General features: G+C 45.5%; 1 protein-coding gene across 1 annotated transcript in view; it reads right to left on the reverse strand.

Moving 5' to 3' along the window:
* ZNF618 (zinc finger protein 618) overlaps positions 1-23520 on the reverse strand; it is a 74917-nt gene that overhangs the window by 35697 nt on the left and 15700 nt on the right. Inside the window, exons 5-7 of the mRNA XM_009994328.1 lie at positions 5328-5417; positions 3077-3154; positions 1979-2068 (exon numbers count right to left, since the gene is read on the reverse strand). Coding sequence (XP_009992630.1) covers positions 1979-2068; positions 3077-3154; positions 5328-5417 — 258 coding nt within the window. The remainder of the gene's footprint in view (positions 1-1978; positions 2069-3076; positions 3155-5327; positions 5418-23520) is intronic.

Consider the following 23520-nt stretch of genomic DNA (forward strand, 5'->3'; position numbering starts at 1 on the left):
AAGGAAAAAATAAAAAAAAAAAAAAAAAAAAAAAAAAAAGGAAGAAGAAAAGTTTATGGGGAGGAGGTTAAACCTTATTGAGAGATTATCTTGATCTGATCTGAAATGTCCTCATAATTAAAGATATTTGCTGGAAGGACTGGAAACCCATCTGCCATCTCAGTGACTGCTGGTCTAGCCTGCAGCAGGGGCAACTGTTTCTGCTTTCACAGAGAGGTTACTGCAGAAACCAAAGTGCAAGAACAGCTTCATCCCCAGTATTCAAAACAATGTTGTTCCTCCTCCAAAACTTCTGGTAGCCAAAAAGAAGCCACTGACACCCTGCAGCTGCACTCTGCACAGGGAGAAGGGAGGTATTTGCATGGACCATTCATATCTGCAGTCAGACCTGCAGGGCCCACTTCAGGCAAACATCCCTCAGAGAACAGCTGTTTTTCTTTTATGCTGGAGAGCCTGGCCTGGAACCAGCAGCTGCAGACTGCTAGTACAGGTGGTTGGGAGGGTGGATAGATGTCCATAGTGATAAAACTCCTTGAAATGGGAAGTACTGGGAAGCTAAGAATCTGCTGTTGCTGAGCAGAGATTCAATAAACAGTCCTTATAGCATACTCTCCTCAGCCATCCACGCAGGGGTGGACTAGGGACACCAGAGCCTTGGGGTCTGAGGGCCCACCTATATTAGACTTATTATTGACTTACTGCTGATCACCACCAACAGCTTTTCTGGGTGCAGGGATGTTTAGGAATAACTGTTATGTGTGCAGTCATAAGCACTGGGTTATCATAAACACCCTTGTGCAGATGGGAGATGAAGCCACTAACTTTGTGCTGATGGCAGTGGGGGTATTTTATGCCCTACACCTTCTACTGTGGTCCTGGTCCATCTCCACGCTCCAGAGAACCCTCATGGGAGCTGTAAAGAGCCACCAAACCTCGATCCCCCTTAAAAGTGACAGTATGCTGGACTATGTTCTTGATTTATTTCTATGTCTAAAATCAAAGCTGCTGTATTATAATTACTTAAAAACCCAGCTGAAGCTGAATTTGGTGAGGGAGGAGTGTGTGCTCCCTCTGCCGGCTGCGGATGAGCTGCTAAGGAAACCCACGGAGCTAATGAGCTCAGCTCACTCATCTTCATCATCAGCCAAAACACTGGCAGCTGGATAGACACGGGCAGAGAGGAACATGATGGCTCACAGCAATAAAGTCCCAACAAAGCACTGGGCAATGCTCTGAAAGAAACAGGAAGTTCAGGGGTAAAGAACTTCCCTGTACACTTTTAAAAGCACCCAAAACCAGCAGGTAGCAAGAATTTCTCTCAACTGTTTTACTAGAAGTTTGCACTGAATTAAACTTAAAACTCATTAAAACCTCCCCTTTTTCTGGGGAGTGAAGATGGTAGTGTCCCTCCAGAGTGCAGACTGTAGTATTGTGCAGTATGCAGAGAACTGCCTTTTCCTGAGCTCCGTGATATAAATCCTTTATTGCCTGTGATTTAGTAACAAGCTGCCAGGGTAATTTACATTATTTTGAAAGCCAGTTTTAACTCTCTGTCTGAAATAATTTCTCAGAAGCAAGTAACAAAGATGCTTCTTCCCTAGCATGTAGGTTCACTTATTATTCTAAGGGAGTCTAAAAATTTTGTGCATCACGTTGTTAAGTGCACTTTAGGTACCAGAACTTTCAGCTAAACAACAAAATATAGTATCAAGCCCCCAGGGAACACATGTAGAATTGCATGGACTTTGGTAAAACTCCAGTGCCATCACAGACTTAGCAGTAACTGTCCCTCTGAGAGGAGATTCCAGCCCAGCTTTACAGTACCCTGGTCAGCACATGCTCTTTGTCCTGCCAGCTGCAATCCCACAGGTCCAGTGGAAGGAACCAGAAGAACGACACTCTCTCCTGCAACCCCCCGTTTGCCACCAGCCACTGTACATCAGTCTCTAAAGAACCAGATCTCCAGCAGGATACTCACTAATAGGTGCATGCAGAGCCACATGCTCTTGGTAGGGAGTGTAGTATTTGTACTGCTTGCCACAGAATTCACAGGTGTAATTGCCAGTTTCTGTGAAGATAAAACAGAGACCAAGGTCAGGAAGGAGTGCAGCCCTGTCAGACACAGTCACCTTCCTTGACTTACTACACACTGGTGGCAAGGTGACATAACTGGAGTATATTCCCCACACATCTGAACTCCTCTGCTCTGTAATTCATAGACCCTTTTATCTCAACACAAAGTTCAAGCCAGTGTCCAAAGTGACAGATAATGCATAAAAGGTTCAGTAGAACTGAACAAGCTACAGGACATTATCCCAAATAAGTGTGCAAAACCAAGGAGAGAATCTTTTTCTAAAGCCTCTATCACAGATGTCACAATTTTGTCTTCTGGTTACAGAAGTCTTCTGTGCTGTGTGGACAACAGGGACAGCCAAACTAGGAAACAAGGTGCCAAGTTTAAGTCTTCATTATAGAACTTTTATACTGGAACTGTAGCCTTCTCTTGCAGGAGGAGGGGCTCTTCCACAATAACTGAGCTAATTCCTCCTTCGGGGATATCTGAAATAATGAAGTAGTGCAGCAATAGACTGACACCTCCTGCTCCTGCCAGTGCTGGGAAGTACAGAACTAACAGCAAGGCAAAGAAAAACCCAGGGTTTCCAAAAGAGAGAATTCAGATAAATGGTTTGGCAACGTCTGGTCCCCTCTTAGTTCCACCCTCATCTGTTTGATGAACCCAGCAGAAAGGCAGTGTGAATGCAACCGTCTGCGAACTGTGCCAATGCACCCTGAGCCCCTCTCTGATGGCTGCCAGCTTCCCTCCTTCCTGAACCTCTTTCCTCTTTTTTTGCAGAGCCCTTGATCAGAAAACATCACAAAACTGCATTTCTTAGGGTCAGGGCTGCTGGAATTTGGTATTCATTTGAACCTAAACAACTCTTTCAGTGTCCCTAAGGCCCCAACACCTCTGTGTGACACACTGCGTTCTGGTTTTCCTAGAGGTACTCCAGCTAATGCCAGATTTGAAACTCTTGTGCTTTCTCTTTCACACTTGAAGCTGTGTAGTAACTCATACTTGGACCAATCTTCTGGAACGGCTCTGGCTCCTCCTCCTTCACTTCATCTGCTGCTATGACGGCCTGGTCATAGGGGTCTGCAAGAGAACAGAACCAGCAACAGAGCTGACAACAGCCTCAGGTTTTCCTTCTACAGCTGCATGGGCACTGAAGGCATCTGTAATGACACTTTCATCTGTAACAGGATTTCAGGACAGGAATTATAAACCAAATGACCCCTCTGTCTGCCTTGTCCCTTTCCTCCTCAGGTGCCCCAAGCAGGTATTACCCCCTTACAGATCAGTAACATGCCTTGTAGCTAAATCATGTTAAAAAAATACAGAGAAAGACTAAACAAACACACTGAAGACCCTGGTTCATATTTTCTGCTTTTCTTCCAGTGCATCTCCTGTCTAATGATGTCCCATTGTCTGAAAGAGGGCACAGGGATGCAGTGTGCCAGCAAGTCAGCTAACAAATACTGACCAGTGACTTTTCACCATCTAACAGCACAGCTTTCAACAGATCAGAACCCAACCCACTTCATAAAATAATTTAATTTATGCCTTGAACAATTCACTAAATCACCAGAGACATGAAACACCTGTTTCTTTGATTTTCAAAAGCCTTATCAATTGTATGTACAACAAAAGCTGGTACCTACTAGGGCTGGGCATCAACCTACTGGCTGTACATTTTAGGGGAGGGAGAGAGGACACTCCCCTCCTGCTGCAATCAGTGACAAAGCTCCCTTGACTCTTGCAAGTGTAGAATTGGACCTGCTGTGCCTGAATTACTGATTGTTTGAAAAGGTTTGTGAAATAAAGCACATGAAGGATCTCAGCTTACCTGCCCGGTTTTCTGGGGCCCCTTCCACACTAAAAACTAACACAGAATAGAAGAAGGAGGGGAAGAAACAAAACAGAAATTAAATCCTCTTAAATGTCCTTGTTTTCCTCCTGCATTTCACACACTGCTTCAGTGTATTTCAGCCCCACAGAATAAACCAGGCTCTGTGCCCCAGTCCCTCCTCTTCCCAGCAGCATTCACACAGGAACTATTTGAGCATGCCCAGCCCTAATATACTCAGATTCTCAAGGCCTTTGTTCTAACACTGACACAGCCCCACAAGAAGTTCAGATGCACAGCTGCCTCCCACTTGTGTTTGCTGAGATACAACCAGTCCCTGGGAGGAACTGAGACAATCAGTGTACTTGCAAGACACAAGTGGAAGCTGTTTCTAAAGCCCTCTCATAACCCTAGGCAGAGCTTCCTGAACCATGGCTATGAAGACACATTTCTGAAAGAAGCAGACACGTCCACCCCACAGTGACTTTCATTTAATATTGGCTCCCCATGGCAGGAAGGGAGCTTGTGGTGGTGCACTGAAAGGTAATGTTGGCTGTTCTGAAGGAACACTCAGATGTCCACACAGTTCATTCAAAACTAGCAAATTTTTCGCACACCACATATTGTGAAAACCACTTGCTTTTCTGAGGCAGTCCAGTCACTCAAAACCTTCTGCATTCCAAGTAGTCTTTTTCTAAAACTCTGCCAGGGCTCCCTCCTTGGCCAAGTGAGGAGCAATGCCAACAGGCTTATAGCAGGATACGCAAGTGAGGGTTTGGAGTATCTGTGGGTTCTGAGTTGAGGAGCTTCAGATGCCCAGTGAGCAAGGGGCAAGCCAAAGACAGTTATTTCCCCCCTATGTAGAAAAAACAAACACTGCATCTGGAGGAGGGTGTCTGCCTCTGTCTGAGTGTCACCAGCCCAGGCTACATCTACATTCACAAAGGGAAAGCTGGCTGGTAAGGTACACTGACAACTGCATCAGTTCACTACTACAGGGAATAACACAGACAAAGCAGCATTTGTCAACTTGGAAATGTGGTTTCTCGCAGAGGAGGGTGTTGGGAACAATCTTGTGAAGTCACAAACCAAAAGGCAACGAACTCTTGCCCAGCGAGTAGCCAGACTGACAATTTACCTTGAGGGACTCAGCTCCAGTGTATTATCCTATCCATGAACCTTAGCACAGGCAGGAGGACTGCAAGGACGACAGGTCCCAGCAGAGGGTGTTATTTTGATGCACGCAAAGACAATCAAGTACAACAAACTTCTTGCTGCAGCACAGTGGACTGTGCCTGGGCTGACAGAGGAGAGGGTGCCATGCTGTGCAGTGCCCTGCAGAACCTCAGTCTGCCTTCCCAGAGCACACAGCAAGGACTTCTCAGTCTAGTTTGGGTGTCTTAAGTGTCAAACAGTACTCACCATCCACGGCATGTAGGTCTCTGTGTTCTTGAAAGCAGCTATAGTATTTATATTTTTTCCCACAAATGTCACATGTGTACCTAAAATTGTCTGTTGGAAGAAGAAAACAGGCCACTTGAGACACTTGGAGGTGAAAGGCAAGTAATGCAGCCACTGCTGCTCTACCAGACACCCCCATGCAGTTACATCCACCCCAGAAGCTCTGTCAAAGCTCCTCTAAGGCATGCAGATAACCACTGCCTCCCAAGGTCCCCTGTGTGTCCCACGCGAGACGGTCTGAGGCATATTCCCATCTGCTATTCCCTATTCACACAGCTCTGCTCTCCAGTGAAGTCTCTGAGGGACCTCAGAGCCACAAAGAGGCAGAGCAGCAGGCCCTGCTGCAACCTCCTTTGGGAGTTCAGGGCCCCAGCAGGCAAGTAGTGATCAGGATGTGGACAAACTGGCAGAGCTAAGACAGAGCCAACATATGAGCTACTGGAAAGTCTTTCGATGCCAACTACACCATGGACTGGATGTGCTCACATGCTCACACCACACTTGGCTCTCACTGCTGCTCCTCACTAACGGCCTCCAAGATCCAAGATGCCCCCAAGAACGTATAGACACGTTATGAAAAACAAAACCAAAGAGATCCAATAATCCAAAACACAGGGGACAGCACGGTGCTCAATGAACAGGAGGACAAATGGAGCCTGATTTAATGTGTTTGCACATTAAATCATCCTCCTCATAGAGCCCTCCCTCCCCTCACCCCAGGAACAACAGACTGACTCCTCCACAGCTGCGTGGGGAAGACAAGACAGATGCAAAAACATTGGAGATACTTCTGAATTAATTCTGGTCTGACTGGGGACAACAAATGTCACTGGCTCAGCTATTACGTCACTGCAAGAGGAAAAGTTCACTTTTCAACTTGGTGTTTTTTTTCCATCTTCTGTCTGGCCAACACCTCAGGGTACAGACTGACTTCCATACGTAGTCACCTCACTGCAACCTGCAGCAGCCAAGGGCTTGCAAACCAGGTAAAACACAAAGGATCTTGAAACTAATGTGCTTTACTTCCCAACAGGAACAAGAGTCAGCTACCATGGCTCCACGGATGAGCTGCCATTCAGTGAGCTCCTCTGCAGTAGTTCAGTTGTTTGTATTCATGTATCCATAGGATTAGAAAAGTTAAAGCCTTGTTTTTACCTCGTCCACACTGCATTCAAACACGCCAGACTGTGCACATTAAGTGAGCTTTGATTTCACTTCTCAGCAATTTTGTTTTAAAAATAAATGAATATTTTTAGCTAGTAGTCTAATTGCTCATTTGGGTTCACTGCTGCAGTCCATCAGCTTATGGGGCTTCAATGAAGAATCACCTTCCACCCCTTTATTCTGCTTGGCAGAATGACAGTAGAACCTATGATGATCTATAAGAGAAAAATGCCAAATATAAAAGGTGTTAAACAGCTGGGCACTGAAACTTCACTTCTGCACCAAAAAATATTTATATCTTAATCAGAGCACAGCAATGATAACCTAGATCTAAAGGATTTTTAAAAGTCTAGGCTGAACAAGTGAGAAAGAGTCCAGGCATATACATGGAGTTGAAAGGATTTGCTGCTTCAGGAGGAGAAGCAGCAAAACATAACTGAGAACATTCAAGTGATAAAAGCACTTGTAACTACTTGTCATTACACAATCCTATGCAGTCTCCTTCTGTGGTCATACAACAGCACTGAGGGCTTCAGTCCCTTCTAGATCCTTTTTGACAACAAAGAGAATCTCATGATTGCTAGTGAGTATCTTCGTATCAGTTGCAAAAAAACTCAGTCAATTACTAGCAGAGAAAATTAATAATGTGTCATCAGTAATTAGTTCCACAGTGCTGGGCATCCAAAAGACAAGAAATCAACCTCCTTTCTGAAGTGTAACAAGTCATGTGGTAGATGAACTAAAGACATTTTTTAAAGGAGTCAAAAAAACAGGCACTTTCAACACCTCCATTTGGAGGAAGAAAACTATTACGGCCTTAGTTTGGCAATCCAAGTGCTCCATAAATAAGGAGACTTGTTAGGAAAGAATAAAATTAAATGCTAGAGGCACATCACCTCACACTCAGACAGGCATGGCTACTTGTTGTCTCTGGAACTTCAGAATCATTGTGAAGATCTCACTTTTAGCAGTAGAGACCTGAGTAGGACACACGGGGTATGACCACTCCCTCCCCTAGGCAGGACGAGGAAAATGAAAACATTATACAAATTACAACAGCACATCCCAAGAGAAGAGGGTTTTGCTTGTTTCGTAAGGGGACTGTTTTCCCTAAGGAAGAAGGATCTCCAGAGATTATAGTGAAACAAGCTGTTTTGAGAAGTATTTGTTCCAGTTGGTATTGGTACTAATCTCTTCCTCGACTCTTAAAAGAAGGTACCAGCCAGCCAACAGTGCCAGTTCTCAGGGAGGAGGAGGTGGTGTGCTGGGAATTCAGAAAGCACCAGGAGGCTGATGTGTTTACCCTCCCTGAAAAATGGTCACTCTTCCTGCACTGCTCCCTAGTCCCAGACTTCTTCCTTCTTAACCAATGAAGCTGTCTTTCTGATAGACATCAAGCACTTGCAGTGCTGCTCCCAGCAGCCACAGCTTTCCTACCAAGAAACTCACTGAGCAGAATGAGTAGCATGCTACTACTTTTCCTGCCCTGGGTTGTAACTGCTTCACCAAGGTAGATGCCACTTGGGGAACCACAGTCAATATCTGTAACAACACAGGTTTCAACGGGAAGAGCTACAAGGGACTGAGAATGCTCAGGTGTGCCAGCAAGGCCATACTGAAGCTCCCACCTCACAACCTCTGAGGAGATGGCACCAGACATGGCGACACTAATGCTAGTAAAGTCTGCTGAGATTCAAGCTCTCTCCTATTACCAGGGAGGCATCAACACAGTGCAGCTCCACCAAAAGCAAAAAGATGAACAAGCACTATTAGGATTTAAGGAAAAATACAGGGTAAGAGCCTGATTAGCCCACTAGCAAAGAGGTTCATTGCTGTCTCTTATCAGTATTCAGTGAACAGTCCTGCAGGACACATCCTGCTGCAAGCTGAGTGATCACCATATCAAACTGCTGCAAACCTAGATTTTCAAAATGCTTAAAAGAGATCCAGCTAAAAACCAAATGCCAGCAAATGTTATTCCTCCTTCACACTCATGAGTCTCTCCTAGGGGAGCAGAGATTTCAGAAAGAGGTTTAAGGAATGGAAAGGGCTGAACATGAGCCAGCAGTGTGCCCAGGTGGCCAAAAAGACCAAGAGCATCCTGGTCTTCATCAGGAATAGGGTAGTGAGCAGGAGCAGGGAAGTGATTTGTGCCCCTGTACTTGGCACTGGTGAGGCTGCACCTCAAGCACTATGTCCAGTTCTTGGACCCTCACTACAGGACCACACTAAATTGAGGGGCTGGAGAGTGTCCAGAGAAGTGCAACCCAGCTGGTGAAGGGCCTAGAGAACAAGTCATATGAGGAGCAGCTGACGGAACTGGGGATGTTTAGTTTGGAAAAGTTTAGTTTTAAGGGGAGACATCATTGCCCCCCACAGCTCTCTGAAAGAAGGTTGTAGTGAGGTGGGAGTTGGCCTCTTCTCCCAGGTAAATAATGTCAGGACCAGAGGAAATAGCCTAAAATCCAGCAGAGTTCCAGGTTCCAGTCAACAAAAAAGCAAGGGAAAAAAAAAGAAAAAAAGAAAAAAAAAAGAGGGCAGTTTGGACAGCAGGACTTGTCCTGCTCCATGGACAGGGTGGCACCTTTACACCAGGTTTGAGAGCAGGAAAAGAGAATAAACTCCAGGAATTCTATATTCCTGGCTCACCTTGGGAAACAAAGTTTCCCAAGCAGTTCATTAAGGAGCGTCTCTGAAGGGGAGGCTGGATTTCTTACAGTCAAGCCCACTGCAATACATTTACCTGTCACCTCTCTATTTGAGGGTGCGATGTTTCTCCCCCCAGGACAGGCTGAGTGAGGATTATGTGACAAGGAAGTATCAGCATCGTCCCTTTAGTCATGGCCAGTGGATGATGGGACAGTCCATGGGATGCTCTGATGCTCAGTTTCACATTCCTTAACTGTTTCCTGAAAATCTGCTGGCAAATGGTGGAGTCCTTGTGAGTCCTGGTGGTGATAAACAGAGAGGACTGGAGCTGGTGAATATTTGACTGTGTAGGAGTACTGAAGAAAGCATCATCTTTCCTGGGAAGTCTGTCTCACTGAAAGGAATCACAAGAAACTCCAGCACTGCTCACTGGGATCCAAAGCCACCACCACCTAAGCCACATTTTGAAAAGGAACAGGAAAGGCTGGCATTTTCTGAGATGTGACACATGCCACTAAGAAACACCTTCTCCGAGCTGTGTCCAGTACAGCCTCCTGAACAGCCTACCCAGAATAAGACTCAGAGTGCAGCTACTACTTCCTTACAACATATTCGGGAGTAAAACATCTAGGACCCTCACTTGCTTCTGTGGCTTCCAGTCAAGGCAGCACAGAGAGAGCTCTGGAGAGAAGCTGCTTCTCCCTCTCAGCAGCCAGATGGGCACCTGGAGGGAAAGGAACACATTTATGGCTTCCTAAGCTAGCAGGGAAATCCCCAGTCAGGTTCACAGACAATTCCTTTGACCTGAGCCTTTGGGGTGGCTTCCTTCTGGATGCTGGACTGGCACTTGAGGAGAATAAGATGCAAGTCTGCAGACAGGAGCTTGCTGCCTGTAGACTCCATCCACTCCTCATCCAAACTGTGTTCTTGCACAGAGTGAGCTTCACACCTGCATTTTACAGCCAAGTAGAGTTGCCAGTAAAATCAGTTACAAACTACACCAGAACTCAACTTAGAGGTGTCTAATGGTAAAATTCCTTGAAAAGGGAGAAGGACTGAGCCCAAAGTCAGCAGCAACCACTTAAGAGGATTAAAGTATCCAGAGTTACATTAGTAAGTATTAAATAATAATAAAATCCAGAAATTTGGAAAGGACAGAAACCCTTACACACAAAGGCACAAGCCAGATCCTAAGTGGGGGTTCGGAAAAAACCTCCCCTGTGGGAAAACTATTCCAAGATCACTCATTCATGATCATTTACTTCCTTTCCACAAACGTCTGGCCTTTGTGAGGAACACAGGAGACATCCTGGCACACATACTGGCCTAACCTAGCACGGTGCTTCCTATGCTTCTCCAAGGGGGGTCCTTAGGCTGCAAACTACCAAGCCAAGAAAAAGTTCATTTCAAACCCTCACACAGGGGGCCCAAATCCCTTGAAAATACCAAAAAGTGGTGCAAGACGTTAACTCACCTTCAAGTTAGCAAGGGGCTAAATGACAGCTGAGAGGGCATGGAGCCACAGGCTCATGCCTGGCTTCTTCGTGAAGCATTTCAGAGCTTAGTCCCAGCTCCTGAGAAGAGCTGTTGCAGATACAACAGGAATGACTTCACCTTACAGCATTTTTAAGCTGCTTTCAAGTAGGTGGCCAGTAAATTCTATGAATTCTGTGATACTTTATCCAAACCACGTGTCAGCTGAATGTATTAACACCATGGAGATTTAAATGCAGACCATCCAGGGCTGTATGTAATCCCTCCAGGTTTGGAAACTTGATGACAGAGTAGCAGGAAATTCCACCCAGAGGGGAAAATCCTGAATTAATTTCTGAAAGACCCTCTTGTTTACAATAGTCTGATGGTCACATAAAGTAATTTTTTAAAAAACATTTTGGGGAAAGGATGCTTGGGGTACTACTCGCTGGATGTTGAGAGAGAAAAGACTTCCCAAGTGTTCTCAGGATGTTACACATGCATGAACTTCCTTCTCCCACAGTTATAAGTATGATAAATTTGAATCCAAATGGCAAATATCAGCAATTTAAATAAAAAATACTCTGGTGTTTTATGATTATCCCCAAAATCAGCCTTATGAACCAGGATATTCAGACTCCATTACAAAATTCAGACACACCAGACAATATAATTAACACCAGCAGACCTAGTTTCATACTCCTCCATTTTGGTGTGACTTTGCAGCAGTGTTGGATTCTTTTTTGTTCAAATTGTAACTAAGTGTAAGATACAGAATGTTAGAGAGATTCAATTGGGCAATGCACAGATTCAACCTTGCATAATTAAAATATTTAGGTGTACTTATAGAATCACAGAATGGTTTGGGCTGGAAGGGACCTTAAAGATCATCTAGTTTCAATTCCCCTGCATGGGCAGGGACACCTCCCACTAGATCAGGTTGCTCAAGGCCCCATCCAACCTGGTCTTGAAGACCTCCAGAGAAGGGGAATCCACAACTTCCCAGGGCAACCTGTTTCAGCATCTAACACCCTCAAAGGAAAGAACTCTTTCCTAATGTCCAACCTCCTAACCTGTACTTGTAGATACCTAATTTTTTGATGCAGTAAGATTTATCTTCTATATCAATAAGGATGGTGAATCTCTGTCTTAAGTAAAAATTCAACTCAGCCCACATTGTGGAGTTATGCAAAACAGACAGTAAAGGCCATTTTATCTTAACCTCCTTTTGGAATCAAATGGTTTGGCTGGGAACACACACCACTTATCTACTTCACAACTGTTTAGATGAAATGATGTAGCACTGATAGTTTAATTCAGGAAAAGGAAGCCTCATCTTAACTTCTTCCTACTCATCTGTCTGTAACTAGAAATTTTGCTCTTACTGTGATTTCCAGATGGGAATTAAGAGGGATTATCTCTGCCTAGTTTCCAAAATGGAAAGGAAAAGTGATAGTTAAACGACTGAGCAGTGTTGAAGAAGAGATTCTGGCTCCATAAAACTTTATAAAGAATAAACTAAGCAGAACCATCTTCTCTACAATCACCCAAGATAATCAAGAACCCTTCTGCTTAGGTTGAAAGGAAGAGGTCTTAAGATGGTAATTCTTGTATTGCTCTGCCTTTCCTGGTTATGAATATCCTTAGAAGCTACAATACTGATAACCTAAATACATAAAACACTTTAAGTCTTTGGGTTTTTTTTTTTGTGTGCTATTCAGGTTCAGCATCGTTGAAATGCCAACAAGAAGCTCAACAGACAAAGGTTCAGGCTGAGAGAAGAATTTGGAATAATTAATGGCATTGTACACCTTTTCTGTGGCTAAACTTCAGCTCATGTTGGAAGATGGAAAGTGTATTCCTTCATAATGAGCAGTGGAGGGATGTATTTCTATCTTCAATAAAGCTCTCCTGGCATTTTCAGGACAAACTGATGGATGATCAGAACGCTCTTGAGTTACTGTAATTCTTATCCTTTTTTATTAGAATAACTATATTTATCCATTAATTCTGCTGCCTAAGAACACTGTAAGAGATTTGTTGTGAAGCATTCACATCCAGATCTCTGTAAACTTGCTCTGTTTGGTCAGAATCTGGGAAAGGGGCAGAAATTTAATACTTATGGATATGTTAGCAACCCTCTGTGTAAGATCATGTGAAGAGCACAGATTTACAGACAACTTGAAAACCTCCTTCTCTAAAACCTTATATTAAAACTACATACAGAGCAAATTATTCTCTCCAGAGCTACAGAACTGCAAGATTTGCATGAAGTTCCAAACCTCCAGCACAACTGCAGGCGTGCCATGCTCCTGAGCACACCTTGTGTGGTTATAAGGTAAGACACCCAACAGGATCTCCAAGTCAGAAGAGTCAAAAAGAACCCTTAGAGTAACAGTGAGCTCAGAAGAACAACTTCAGATTTACTCTTTTAAAAGACAAGTCCAGGAACTGTTTGGTTTTTTTTCACCCAGCCTCAAAAAAGACTTTGGTGCTGTACTGTGAAGGTACAGGCTCAGACCTAGCAAGCAGAGAGAAAGGCAAGAGAAAACCTGATACACTGTACTGATAAGCTCCCTCCCATTCCAGTTCTGCAATGAGAAAATGTAAGAGGAAGACAGGAATAACCTGTGTTAAGGTGCAACAGACAGCACTGCACCTTGCCAAAAAAGTCTTCTTCCAGGGAAGATGGATGATCCCAGCCCCAGAGCTGCAAAGAAAGATGCGTTGGTGAAAGGAACAACTGCAGCACTGAAGGAACACATCTCATGCCTTAAGGTCACAATTTTCTTTGCACTGTAGATCCCAGAACTAAATTCCGTATCATTTTCTTGCTGTCCTCCTCCTGCACTGAAATTTATCATTCTTGGTCTCAGACCACTGGTCATTTAAATTTGAAGATGAACATATCCATCTACTTGTTAAGCAAATGGGAATCTAAAGAGGCTTTACCTACTTAAAATGCAAACACTTTAGAAAAATAAAATCGATTTTTATAGCTCTCCCCAAGGAGCAAGAGAATTATTAAATAAGAATATTGGAATAATTAATCACAAAGCTGTAATGACTAACTCTTCACTTTGGCATGTGTACGTGGGTGTGCACACACACACATTTACATTAGGTTTTTACTATATCAGGCATTAGTATGTTTTACCAAACATAACAGTGGAATTTCCCATTTTTTGCTGTTACCCCCCAAAAAGTAAATAGAAATAAAAAGCTAACATTTACCTGAAGGAAACACTAAGGTTACATATCTGAATGCTAAAAAAAAAATCAAGAAATAGAGATGCTAAAAGTTCTTCCTTAACCTTAAATTACCACCAGTAAAGCACTTACAGATCTTTCCATCACTAGTCAGAACATTAAAATCACCATATCCTGTATGCTTAAGGTCTGGCTGGGCAAGAAATCTTAATTTTGAATATATTAATTTTATGGGTGAAATTCACAGCCCTCAAAACATTTTTGCACATGCAAGGCATTAGCACCATGCCTCCACAGTTAATGTTTGCAAGGCATACCCCATCCCACATCCTTTTCTAACCTTTCACTGCTTTTTCAAATAAATTCCCTCTTAAGCTGAACTTTCTCAGGCTTAGTCAGAGCCCAAAGGGAAATATGTTTTTAAAAGATCAGGCCAATCCTATTTTATTTATGGGGTTGTGAAATATTTACTATGTATTCCATATTGGGGGAAAAAAAAATAAATGCAATTTTCTTTTTTCTCCTTTTAACTAAATAATGTCACATGGGGAAGACACACACCCCTCATGGATTATGTCCTGTCCAAGAGGGATGTGTTTGAATGCATTTGGCTAAGAAATTGGAATGGAAAACATTCTGCTTGCAGCCTAGAACATCCTCAGATTCAATTAAAGTTTGATTAATGTTTACAAATATGTGAAGGGCGAGTGTCAGAGCCAGGCTCTTCACAGTGATGTCCAATGACAGGACAAGGGGCAACGGGTGCAAACTGGAGCACAGGAGGTTCCACGTAAACATGAGGAAAACCTTTTTCATTGTGAGGGTGACAGAGCCCTGGGACAGGCAGTCCAGAGAGTTTGTGGAGTCTCCTTCTCTGGAGACATTCCAGACTCACCTGGATGCATTCCTGTGGGATCTGATCTAGGGAATCCTGCTCTGCCAGGGGGGTTGGACTAGATGATCTTTTGAGGCCCCTTCCAACCCCAAGAATTCTGTGATTCTGTGAAGACATGGGTGTGTTTTTCTTTCTGTAGGATACAGTATCTGTGTAAACCTTAGATTGCACCAACTCTCTAACCCTAAGGCTGTAACACAACTCACTTCAATGGCGAAAGCAACACATCATACATTGAAAAGCTGCTACAAACTGGGAAGGGTGATCAAGTCTGGCCACAGAGACCAGGACAAGACTCCAGTTTAACAGCAGCACAGTGGGGTTAAGACTGGCTGCTGGCAGAAAGACCCACGTGGGACTAGCTGGGAAAGTACTGGGCAAGGCTGCATGTGGGAGAGGTTGAGGAACTGTCTGCAGAGCAAATGTCTGAAGAACATACTAGAAAAATAATCTTGAGGAGGTTCTATGTATCAAGCAATGAAACCTTCTGGAGCCCAAATCTACTTTTAGAATTCTTGCAAGCACACAGAAATAGAATCATAGCATTATCAAGGTTGGAAAAGACCTTCAAGATCATCAAGTCAAACCATGCACCCTACAACCTCTAAACACTAAACCATCTCTCAGAACACCATGTCCACATGTTCTGAACACCTCCAGGGACAGTGCCTCTACCACCTCCCTGGGCAGCCCATTCCAAGGCCTCGCCACTCTTTCTGTGAAGAAACTGTTCCTATTATCCAATCTGAACCTCCCCTGGTGCGACCCCATTTCCTCTTGTCCCACCACTCATCTCTAAGGAGAAGAGCCCAACACCCAACTTATTGCAACCTCCTCTCATTCAGTTGTAGAGAGCAATGAGGTCTCCACTCAGCCTCCTCTTTTCCAGGCTGAACAGCCCCAGCTGCCTCAGCCTCTCCTCTTAAGACTCGTTCTGCAGACCCCTCATCAGCCTGGTTGCCCTTCTCTGCACCCTCTCCAGCACCTCCATATCCTTCCTATCCTGCAGTGCCCAAAACTGCAAACAGTGCTCAAGGTGCAGCCTCACCAAAGCCAAGTACATGTGCAGGATCACCTCCTTGGTCCTGCTGGTTGCACTATTCCTGATACAGGCCAGGATGATTGTTCTGCATGTACTGCATAATGGTACTTGGGATGATCTGTTCCATAAGGTTCCCTGGTACTGAAGTCAGACAAACAGGCCTGTAATTTCAGCAGCTTCTTCTAATCAACAGGCACTTGCTGCTCTCAAATACAGTCTGATGAATCAGAGACTCACAGACTGGTTTGGGTTGGAAGAGACCTTAAAAATCATCCCGTTCCAACCCCCCTCCCCTGGGCAGGGACACCTCCCACCAGAGACCAGGTTATCCAAGCCCCATCCAACCTGCCCTTGGACACTTCCAGGAACGGGGCAGCCACAGCTTCTCTGGGCAACCTGGGCCAGTGTCTAACCACCCTCATAGTGAAGAATTTCTTCCTACTGTTCAATCTAAATCTCCCCTCATCCAGTTTTAAGCCATTAACCCTTGTCCCATCACTCCTGCCCTTGTAAAAAGTCCCTCCCCAGCTTTCCTGGAGCCCCTTCAGGCACTGCAAGATGCTCTAAGGTCTCCCTGGAGCCTTTTCTTCTCCAGGCCAAACATCTCCAACTCTCCCAGACTGCCTCCAGAGCAGAGCTGCTCCAGCCCTTGGATCATCTCTGTGGCCTCCTCCGGACTTGCTACAAGAGATCCATGTCCTTCTTATGTTGAGGGCTCCAGTTAACCCAGGCCAGCTATTTGCAACAGGCCAAGCTTGTCTCTTGCACAGCATTTTCAACACTTCTCTCAGCAGGGTCCCTAACTCAGGCAGCATATCCAGTAAATCCATCACTGACCCAGCACATGCCACATTTACCTGACCACAGGGGAATGGCCTTTCCTTCCTCAGGAAAGTCCAGCTGAAACCCACCTCCTCTGTGGGAGACAAGAGGTTGCTGGGAGCCTGGAGGTTGCTGCCATGCAGGGCATGGGAGTTACTGCTCTGCTGCTGTTCTGTCACCTGCTACCATCTCCTGCTCCACAGGGTACTCCTGCTTGGGATGGGGCTCCAGACAGCCTGGGTGGGAGTATGACACTATTTCAGGTCAGCCTCCCCCCAGCCCTGCCAGCCTCTCCCCAGTGTTCTGCTGCTGGCCTCAGCCTCGCCTCTGGCAGGCAGGGACTGCTGCTCCTCCATGGTTCTGCCAATTGCCATAGACCTTTCTACCCACAGACCAGACACAGGAACATTAAGGGCTCTGGTATAAATTTCCCCTCTCCCCCCTCCAAATACAGCCACTTTCTCCCTCTCCTTCAAAGGGCAACACGGAGAGACTCCTGCCTCCTTCCAGGAGAGATGCAAGCAGGATGCCTTCTCTGTAGTGTCAGAAGTTCCCACCTCCCCCAGAAAAACTTCGTATCACCATGGTCTGGAAGGAACTACTTGACCGTGTGTGGAGGTGACAGAACATTGTCATACAATATCCAAAGACCACTTTTTGCCCCTTCTGTAACCTGGCAACTCAACAGGGCAGTCTGAAATACCTGGTAAATATTGTCACCTGTGAGATGGCAATACTAATTTTCAAAAACTACCTGTGAACAAGAAAAAAGAGCTCCAAGAAGACCAGTCTGTTGGCAGAAAGGCCAACAGACACAAAGTAAAAACAGGTTGTTCTACTTGGGATCAGTCCTGGGACTTTGTGGGATCTGGCCTGGAATCTTTCAACCCATAGGGCTGGCCACAGCAACTACAAATGTACTATGGAAGTCACTCCTGTTTTCACTAGAACGTTAAGCACGAAGGAGGCTGTCAGGCACTGCCACGCAAAGGATGATCTGGGCTCACAGACAGGATTTGTACACTGTGCTCTCAGGCATCTCCCAGATGGTGAAGTCCACTAAGAAATGTGCAGGAATACCCTGCTGGCAATATGAGAACAGCTTTTGAGAAAACAGCACAAAATCTAGCTTTGCTGCTTAAAGAGAACTTCATGTACACAAAAGCAGGAGATGGAGATAGAAAGAGCAGGATCTACCAGAAAGCAACCATGAGTTCCAGCCTCCAGCAAATGTCACTGAATTGCCCCAGTAACTGCAAGACCACCAGGCATGAAAACAAGTGGAGCATTTGAACTGGGTTGTTCCAGGTTGAACTCAGTTGTCCTGTTGCACGGCAGAGTTAACTGGCTGGTGGTGTTCTGACAGTCCCTCACATCAAACCTCAAACTCATGGTTAGTGCTGTCTGTGAGCACTACCTGCTCTCTTGCTTGTCATGGTCCTCAAAAAAGTTATTACCAGGGTAAAAAAAACAGAGCAAACCACACTATCAGCGAGCTCCCCTAAACTCAGTCAACCTGACTGACACACTGGAGATGAATTAATGGCTCAAGAAATCACCTCTTCCTGATTGTTCCCACTTTTAACAGCATTTTATTTAGATTCCAGGAATGGTAAGACTCTTACCACAATATTAATCACCATTGTTCCATCAGGCTCAGGACTTCTCTCCTGAGAAGAGGAACACTTACTAAGTCTCCAACAGCTGATCAAACATCCATGAAGTCAACCACCAGCTATACTTTAGGAAACTTTCAGCTTTTAGCAATTTTTCCCCTCCCATTTCTCTGTGCATTTGTCTTCTGCTTGCTTTCCCAGGGCACAGAACTGCAATTCAACAGTGTAAGGCTGTCCCCAGCAGACAAGGACTGGACTGCAAGCCAGTGACTTGTGCTCTCTTCCTTTGCCACCTGCCCATTGGTTACCTCTGGCAAGCCCATTTCCCCGCTGCTTCCCACCTGCTTGCAGAACACCTCTGGAAAGTGACCCAAGGCACATCCAGGCCAAAGCCTTAGAAGAGCTAGGGACTAGTTGCACTATTTGCTGTATTTGTTAACTTTTTTTTTTTTTTTTTTTTTTATCAACAAGGGCATCACCAGCAGAGATAAAGAAGTCATCATCCCGCTCTACTCAGCACTTGTCAGACCACACCTGGAGTGCTGCGTTCAGTTCTGGTCCCTGCTCTACAAAAAGGATGGGGACAGGCTGGACAGGGTACACAGAAGGGCCACAAGGATGATCAGAGTACTGGAGGACCTGCCATATGAGGAGAGGCTGAGAAAACTGGGTTTGTTCAGCCTTGAGAACAGAAGGCTTTGGGGAGACCTTATTACAATGTTCCAGTACATAAAGGGTGGCTACCAAGAAGATGGTACTCCCTATTTACAAGGAGTCACATGGAAAAGACAAGGGGTCATGGGCACAAGTTGCCCCTGGGAAGATTCCAATTGGACACAAGAGGTAAACTTTTCACCATTAGGACAGTAAAAACATTGGAATATTCTCCCAAGGGAAGTAGTGGATTCCCCCATATTGGCCAGTTTTAAGTCTCAGCTTGACAGGCTGCTGAGCCACCTCATATCAACTACAGTAGTACCTAGAGAGGTTGTAGCAGCTGATTGATCCTTGTGGTCCCTTCAAACCTGGCATTCTCTGATTCTATGAAATCAGGCAAGTGTCATGTGAACCTTTAAGTCTGTTCTAGGCTGGTCCATTAGAAAAAGCAGTAGTGAGCATGTAACCAAAACCTTGGGCGCTCACACACTCCCAATTAAGGTTTCAACCATAAAACTCACAGTCTAAGTTGGAGCTCTGTAACCCAGTTACTGTCATTTTGGAGATGTTCTTGAACACAACTTCCTCTTCCCTACAGGAAAGAAAAATATAAAAATCTAACAGCCTGAGTATTACAGTCCATAACCTGTAGCAGAGTTACAGATCTGGAAACAGCAAGGGCTACCACACTCTGAATACCAGGGCTATGCTGGAAACTCATACTCCTCTCTACCTCCTGGAGATGAACCCAGAAACAAGCTGTCAGCATGGAGACCATCCTGGCTTTTCTTCCTAGCCCTGCAGCTCCCAGGCACAGGCACTGCCATGGGTAGGATCCAGCACTAGTGCCAGCCTCGCTCTTAAAGCTACTGTCCCCAAAGTGTGACACGTGCACTGAACACAACCTGCTTCATGACCCAGCATAGTGCAAAGAGCTGCTCAAGTCAGAGATGGTGCTTTCCACAGCTATGTTCTGGCACACCGTCTCTGCTGGGGCAGGGCCTGTGGACCCCTGCTTGCCAGTGCTTTTATTCAGCTGCCTGTCAGGTTGCCAAGAATTTCCTGTGGTATGTGAGCAGCAAGAGGGTCTGTTTTTACAAAGGTTGTAACTCCCCTAAACATGACTGGAATTTCCATGGAGAGTGATGGCACAGCTCTAGCACAAACACCTTCTAAGGACTTCCAAAAGTCTGGAGCAAACGACAGAGGTGTATGAGCATCTCAGAAGAGACTGCCAGACTGTTCTACAGAACGGTCAGTGACCTAGAAGTCAAGCTGGCCACCCTTGCCTAGGAAAAAATACCCAATAGAAATTATATTTCAAAACCTCTTTCCTCTCTGCCAGTGGAAGTTGGTGGCAGTTAGACAATTCTTTTTATTAGCACATTAGCACTGTGGGTTGCATTGTTTTCTTCTCTCTGCATGTGGGAATTCTGGTCTTGGACCTTGAGCCAAGGCTGGAAAAGTAGCTCTCAAAGTCAGGCAACTATGTCGCCATGAGCACATTCTCTCCTCAGTACCACAGGTCTGTGTCCCTTCAACAGTGGGTAATAAATAAATAAATAAATGTAGTCCCAATGACACAATCTATAGACTAAAAACCCAAAGGCTGAAAATAACCAACCAAATGCAACAGTTTTTCCTCAAGGGAGTCTTCAAAATGCTTTCCCAGCTGGAAAGTCTAAACACCACTGTCTCCTCTTTAAGCAGGCAGCAAACAAACAACTGGCCTCAGCTGTGTCTCAGTTTGCCCCATGGTTCCCTTCTTCCCAGGACAAAACCAGCCAGGCCAGCCCCTCCTGCAGCAACCCCTTCTTACCACAGTCCTTCAGAACTGAAGGCACCTTACAATGCAGCTTCACCCACCAGGTCAGTAACTCACCCTCCCAACATGCCAAGCACAACTTGCCCTCAGACCCAGTATGGTGAGACACAAACCTGGCCTCTCAAGAACATGACTATCTGCTCTCAGGGTAAGTCCCAGAGCACAACACAGCCAAGTGCCACCAAAGCTCAATTACTCCTGGGACCAAACCCAGGTGCCCTTGCTGTGCCCTGCAACAGCTGAGATGTCTTCTCACTTGGCAAACAAGGTTGTCTTCACCAAAACTTTTCCAGTGTTTGCTGTGGGTGTAACAGCTGCCTCCAAAAAGTCACCATGGAGAAAACTTGAACAGCTTTTAAAAATTGGCAGTTCTAGTTATTTGACCTAAAGCCAAGGGTCCCATCAGTGGTCAAGGGGAGCTCATCATCCACACCAGTTTGGGATGGACACAATCCATGCCCCAGAGAGAAGCACATGAGAGAAAACAAGACCTTGCTGTATTTCTTAAATACTGAGAAATCCTGGAAGAAGGCAGCGAACCATGGCTGCAGAGACCATGAATTTAGAAGTTCCCAATGAAACAGAAATAGCAGAGGAAGATTTGAACAATGCAGACGTTTGTAATATAAACGGTGCAAACAGCCAAATCGGGTCGCAAAGGAATAGCAGTGGAGCAGCAGGCAAGGCAAAAATAGCAGGAAAGGAAAGATAAATAAAAAATTCCTAAAATATATGAAGAGCAAACAGACTGACAAGGAAACAAGAGGGCCATTGAATGGAAAAAGGAGAAGAGCTGTGCAGAGGCAACCAGGGTAGGCCAGAGATTTAATCCAGCCCCAGAGGGGAAGGCACAGGGAGGAAAGAAGACAGCTGAACTATTTCACTACATCAACAAGGAGTGGAAGAGGAAGATGACTTGGTCAGGAAATTGCAACCATCTGCACTTAGAAACTGCAGCACTGAATGAGCAATTTTACATCTACACTGTAAGACAGGTGTCACGCCTGGCCTGCTCTTCACCAGGGTGGATGGCTGCGGGGGACCTTCCTTCCCCACCCCCTCTAACCCACCCCTCACTGTTTCCCTGCTCTATTTGCTTGGTCTTTCTCCAGTTTGTTAGCTAGGTGAGACTATTTTGTGATAGCAATGAGTGTGGCAGGCAGAAAAGGGGTTCAATAATTCCTGCACTGAGGAGGAGGTCAGATTAATACAGCCCTGCATGAAGACAGAAGTCTCTGCCTCTCTTACTGCTTCTTGCTCCATTTCCACTGCTACTGTAGCAGCACCTCTGAAGCCTGGTGCAGAGAGCAGCTGCTTGTCACTGTCCTCTTCCAGAGACAGTAACTGTGGCTTTCCATTCTCCCACACTCCCTGGAATCCAGCCACCACAGAAGAGACAGTTATGTCCACAGAAATCTTTCTATGGTTCAAGCAACATGGGATTTGCCCACGCAGCAGAGGCATGAACCTCCATGTTCTTTCCCTCTTAACTCTCCACACCTCACCCTGCTCTGTCTTCCTCAAAGAAATTTCCATGACAGGTAAGAAGGGGAAAAGCTAAATTCCAGAAAAAAAACCATCTCTTTGCACCAAGTGGTTCCCAAGCTCTGAGAGAAAGGATACTATGCCCAACACCCGAGTAACAAGTCCAGGATGCACACAGACTAGCCCAGAATACAGTAGGGCCCTGTGTGAAAATTCAGAGTGAGAGGGTCAAGAGGTGAGCCTGGAGAGACTCAGGTAAGTAAAACACGAACAGGCAGTATAGCACCTACTAAGAAAGAGTCTACAAAGGAAGCAACCTTTGGAAGGAGTCTCCATCCCCTGCACAGAGCTGAACACCGCATGTCACTGGGTCAAGGCAAAGAGAAAAGAGCCCAGCTAGAGAGCCCATCTCCCCTCCAGTGGGCACCGGGAATGGGAATACACTGGGTGATGGCTGGCTGCTACCAATATGTTTTGGATCAGGACTGAGGATCTTCATCTCCTGCCTGTGAGGTCAGTCTTGCTTCTTCCTGCAGACATAAAGTCAAGACTCCCCGAGCTAACCCAAACTCTTCACCTGTTACAGAAAGGGCCTTAAGAAATAGCAGTTGAGAAAAACTAGCCTGGTTGTACTTTTTAAGTTATTATTTTTCCTTCCTACTTATGTAACATTTTTATACCCACCCAGGGTAAGTTGGGTGCTTCCAAGGTGCCCTCTGTAACTATCAGGGTTGGTAACTTACCTTTCCAGTGGAACATGCAGCTCTCACCTAACATGATCAGAGCCAAATTCAGGCAGGCAGAGACCTCAGGAGGTCTCTGGCCTGACCTCCTGCTCAAAGCAGTGACTGCTCTGAGCTCAGACTTGGTTACATGGGACTTTATCCAGGCTGGTCTTGTAAACCTCCAAGGACACAGAAGATACAACCTCTCTGCACAGCCTGCTCCACTACATGGGGAAAAGCTTTTCCTTCAATACAGCCTGAACCTCCCTTCTTTTCACTTTATGTTTTCTTTCATTTTCCTGCCACTTTGAACTGCCTGGCTCCATTTTTCCGCTCACCCCCTCACAGGGGCTGTCAGGCTGCACAGGCCCCACTGCCCCAGGCCCTCCTCACCTCAGCAGCACCAGGGGCTTGTGCTGAACCTGCTGTGGTTTATTACAGAATCATAAAATGCTCTGGGTTGGAAGGGACCTTAAAGATCACCTCATTCCAACCCTTCTGCCACGGGCAGGAACACCTCCCACCAGACCACGTTGCCCTTCAGGCACTGGAAGCTGCTCTAAGGTCTCCCTGGAGCCTTCTCTTCTCCAG

This window comes from Chaetura pelagica, unplaced genomic scaffold (assembly GCF_000747805.2).
Source record: "Chaetura pelagica isolate M959 unplaced genomic scaffold, ChaPel_1.0 scaffold132, whole genome shotgun sequence".
In the NCBI taxonomy this organism is placed as follows: Eukaryota; Metazoa; Chordata; class Aves; order Apodiformes; family Apodidae; genus Chaetura; species Chaetura pelagica.